The sequence below is a fragment of the Mytilus edulis genome, chromosome 6 (assembly GCF_963676685.1).
Source record: "Mytilus edulis chromosome 6, xbMytEdul2.2, whole genome shotgun sequence".
Classification (NCBI taxonomy): Eukaryota; Metazoa; Mollusca; class Bivalvia; order Mytilida; family Mytilidae; genus Mytilus; species Mytilus edulis.
Window position 1 is genome coordinate 72893837 of NC_092349.1, and position 4851 is coordinate 72898687.

General features: G+C 33.9%; 1 protein-coding gene across 1 annotated transcript; it reads left to right on the forward strand.

Annotated features, from left to right (window-relative positions):
- Nucleotides 1-991: 991 nt before the first annotated feature.
- Nucleotides 992-3003, forward strand: LOC139526804 (complement C1q tumor necrosis factor-related protein 4-like). Its single transcript, XM_071321959.1, has 2 exons — nucleotides 992-1402; nucleotides 2544-3003. Exons 1-2 carry the CDS (start codon nucleotides 1081-1083, stop codon nucleotides 2996-2998), a joined length of 777 nt encoding a protein of 258 aa, XP_071178060.1. The 5' UTR covers nucleotides 992-1080; the 3' UTR covers nucleotides 2999-3003.
- The last annotated feature ends 1848 nt before the right edge of the window (nucleotides 3004-4851 follow it).

Consider the following 4851-nt stretch of genomic DNA (forward strand, 5'->3'; position numbering starts at 1 on the left):
TAATTTAATACGCCAGACGCGCGTTTCGTCTACATAAGACTCGTCAGTGACGCTCAAATCAAAACAGTTAAAAAGCCAAACAAGTACAAAGCATTGAGGACCTAGAACTGTTCGGTTTCTTTAGTGGAACATCATATATCTTTGACGTAGACTTTTCAGTCATTTAAACCTGAAGTCAATCTTTCGAGACGTTATAAAACGCACATTACAACCCATGAATGTTGATCTTGATGTTTCCTAACAGTTTTATTTTTAACTGTAGAAAATGCATTATGATGAGGACTTGTGTAAGAGATAAATAGTTACCGGTAAAAGGTGTCAAGACGGACAATTATTAACCGTACATAAAGTCAATAGTTACAAAATCTACTAGTATATTAAGTCGCATGTAAGTAATGTATGTCCCCATTCTAATATTCCTAGGAATTTATTTCCATGTCATCAATAGTCCTAGGTAGAAATGTCCATGTTCTTTATTTGGAAAATGTTTCATAAATGAAATGATTTTGATGGAAGCAATGAAATGTTTTTAAATTATTTAACAGTTGTGTGCATAAATGTTTCACTATTTTTTTTAGATGTTTTATTTCATTAGTTAAACGGACTGTTGTCTTCAAAAAATGATATCAAAGACTTTAAGGATTTAATTAATTAAAAATTTTCCTTTCTTAGTTTTAGAATTGATTAATTTGAAAGAATGTCTCCAGAAATAAAAATTTTAAGAGACCATTTTCCAAAAACAAACGAGAATTGGGATATTAAACTTTCCCAAGGAACCTAAGAGCAAGACATGTTTTACTAGCTCGAGGGATCTACATTCCAAGTCAAATAATGGTCACGGAATTGATTACCTAGGACGACAAGTCTAGCGGACAAATTTTACTGCCTAACTGAATTCACTGTTACACTTACGTCTATCGCACAAATTGTGATGAAAAGATAAGACGATCTAAGAATGACATACTTGTCTTGTTATGATAACCCCTTTGTCCAATGACAAAGATTAATTTTATTCTAATCAATTTATTGCGACTTTGACTTGTTTATTTCAGACCGATTTTACATTTACATTTCTCAAAAATGTCCTGTCGAATGTCTTTTGTAGTTTTTCTGCTGTTCACGTTGTTTGTTACTTATTCCAATGCGTCGTTTGAGGAACTGGAGACCCGGATGAATAGAAAATTTCTAGACATGGAAAGGCTATTGCGGGACCAGAATAAACGTATCCAAAAACTGGAACATACCGTGGCCAGTCAGAAAATGGAAATAATTGAACTAAATAGTGAATTGGCTAACGTTAAAATGCAGAATTCGGACAAAATAGAATTGAAAGGTTTCCGTGAACAGTTGAACAGAAAAGTAGATCATAAAGTGCATAACAATCTAGTTCATCTTGTCAAAAGTAAGTAAAATTTAATAACAGCTATCATTAAGTCTGCTCTCTAAAATACTACCAATAGATAGGCAACCGATACAAAATGAACTTTCAAACTCACTGACAATGACATGGCAAAAACAAAAAAACCAGCAAAAAACAACCAAAGGAACACATTACACAACATAGAATATTGAAGACTAAGCAACACGAATCCTACAAAAATATGAGGATGACTTCAGATGTTCCGGAAATGACCACATTTGGCACCCGTCGTGATGCTTGTGATACTATTTAAAGGGTAATAAGTCGAATTTCGTAGGTCACTATCAAGACCAAGATGACCTTAATGTGATAATATATGCTGTTATCTGTTTGACGGTAAACCAAACTTTTGACGGTGATCGTAAAATGGGAACTTCATTTCTTCGAACTCTTGGAAATCATGCAAGACAGTTGTTACATATTAATTTTGAATATTTCGGTTTAGTTGGTCAATTCGTTTAAGAAACCTGAATTTAAAGTCATACAACTTTACTTGTATTTTTATTACGTTCATGTTTTTACATGCAGTCCTAGCCAACCTAACTAATTCAAATCAACATTATCTCGAGAATTAAAGAAAATATAGATGCAACGAAACCTTTTTACATCTTATTCGTTTCGGCTTAAAGACTTAACGATTAATATGATAAAATATTCGTCATTTCACCAATTCTGTGGACATATGTGGACAAGTAGTATAAGTAGTCATCTAAGGGAAAACCATAAGCCTATCAACCGTAACAGGTTTCGAATTATACCGATCGTAACTGTCAATGGTCGATGGTCCACTCCATGTATTATGGTACCTCCACAAATTCCCGCCATGATGTAGTCAAGTGTACTGAATGTGGCATTAAATACCAACAATCAATAAATCAAAAATTATTCTGCTTAGTTAGTTTTCATTCTAAAGAAACAAAGTCTCACATTAAGAATAAGACGCAATGTAACCTCTGTACATCCACCACTGTTCGGACTAAAGACGTGATTAATATAATCAAATATTCGTCTTTGACTCATTTATTTGATAACACAACATAGACGTTTTCATAAGACTTTTGACTTATTTGTTTTGATAATTATCGTATGCGTCGTTAAAATAAATTATGTGATTTTTTTTTAGATAAGCGACTTCTAGAGGGTATCCAACCTTCTCCGGTCCCTATTCATACCACAGCATTCTACGCATACATGAATCAGACCTTAACAACGCTGGACCAAAACCGTATTCTAATTTTTGATACCGTTAAAACAAACATTAATGGCGGCTACAGTCCATACACAGGAATTTTCAGAGTCCCTGTTGATGGTGTGTATGGTTTTACGTTTAGTGTAAGGGAAAATCCCACTAGCTATGGTTCATACGAAATAATTAAAAACGCCGAAGCTGTAGGTTCAGCGATAGGTATTAGTGAAGGTACCAATATTCAGGAACAAGTGATCGGGACAGTAATAATTTTGGCAAGTCAAGGTGACGACATTTTTGTTAGAACACATTCCAGTATCCAACACCATGGCGCGATACTGAGTAACACTCATGGCAGAACTATGTTTGCTGGATGGTTTATATCCCATTAAATGTTTAACTTCAAGATGGTGTTCGAGTATCATTCAAAATTATAAAAATGTATCATAAGTATATTATTTTCATTAATTAAGAAAATGCGTAACTTATTCGGGCAACGTTTTTTCTTCCAAAACCACAATGTCGCGCATTGGTTCTTTCACTATTGACGTTATACGACAATCTATTTTCTTAAGTGTCGTCAGACATTAACTCTTGTGCCATAAACAATCTATAGGAATGTTTATCGGTTGCGGATACTTGTAGTGGAAAAAGGTACGGATTTGTTGTGGACTCTTCTGTAGACCATCATGGCTTTAACAACAAGAAAATCTCAAACTGTATATTTAGCTTTTGAAGTCTCTGACATGACTTAAAATTACGCATGCAGGTGCAGAATAACATGTCTTCATGGGTACTCCTACACTGTTACCAACACAATCAACCCCGTCTTGTCAAAGATTACTAACTAGTAAATAAATCATTGGAAAATGTATCAAGCTTAAATACATGTAATATGTGTCACTGAAAATTAATCAAGAAACAATAAATTCATGGTTTAAAGAAAACGAAACTCAAAACACAACATAAACTGTTAGTTACATATGAGAAAGATGATGTGGTATGGTTGACAATGAGACAACTCTCTATACTACAAGAGACCAAATGAACGAAACAAAAATATGTACCACAGCAACAAACGACAACCATGGAATTACAGGCGCCTGACTTGGGACTGGCGCATACAGCATGTGGCGGGGTTTAAATGCTATTGGTCGCCCAACTCTCCCACGATTCTGGCGAAAAGGTATTACAGAACAACACAAAACTGAACGAATAGTTGTTGAGATAACCCACTGTGCTAACTTGTCTAATATCACTGGAATTGACAGATCGCCAGAACTTAACTAAAACGGATAACCACAAAATTCAGGTAGCTGATTTTCTATTGGTCTCGTTAATGACACTCACAATCAATAAAAACAATATCGGAATGCTTTTTTTGTCAAAATACAAATATATCATAGTGAAAACAGACATGTGATGAAAGAATATATACGTTCAAAGAAAAAACGGTTGAATAGCATACATTGAAACTATAATCTTATTCAGTGTACTAGGGAAATTGATATTAAAGACTTTTATAATTTAAATGATTACTCATTTTAATTTCTTAGATTTAGTATTGATACATTATTAAAAAAAAAGTTATTAAACTTTCCAAAAGAACCTAAGTGCAAGACATATTCTACTAGCTTCAGGGACTTAAATTCCAAGGAAAATGACGGTCGCAAACTTTTTGTACAAAGGTCGACAGGTCTGGCGAACAAATTTCACTACTGGACTGATGTTATTGTTACACTTACGTCTATCGCACAAATTATAATAAAAAGACAAGAAGATAAAAGAATGACATAATTGTCTGGTAGTGATAACCCCTTTGTTCTATGACAAAGATTACTTCTATTTTAATCAAGTTATTGTGTCTTTGACTTATCTATTCCAGACTTATTCTTTAATATTTGCACCACCAAAAAATGTCTGGTCGAATGTCTTTGGTAGTTTTTCTGATGTTGTTTGTTACTTATTCTAATGCGTCGATGGAGGAACTGGAGACCCGGATGAATAGAAAATTTCAAAACATGGAAAGGATATTATAACACCAGAATGACAGTATAAAAAATCTTGAACATACCGTGGCCAGTCAAACAGTGGAGATAAAAGAGCTCAATGGTGAATTGGTTGACGTTAAATCGGAAAATTAGGACAAACAGGAGCAGATTTCTATTCTAAAGAAAATTGTATTGAAAAGTTTCCGTTGCAAGAAACATGAAGTAGATCTTAAGGTGCATGATAATCTAGTTAA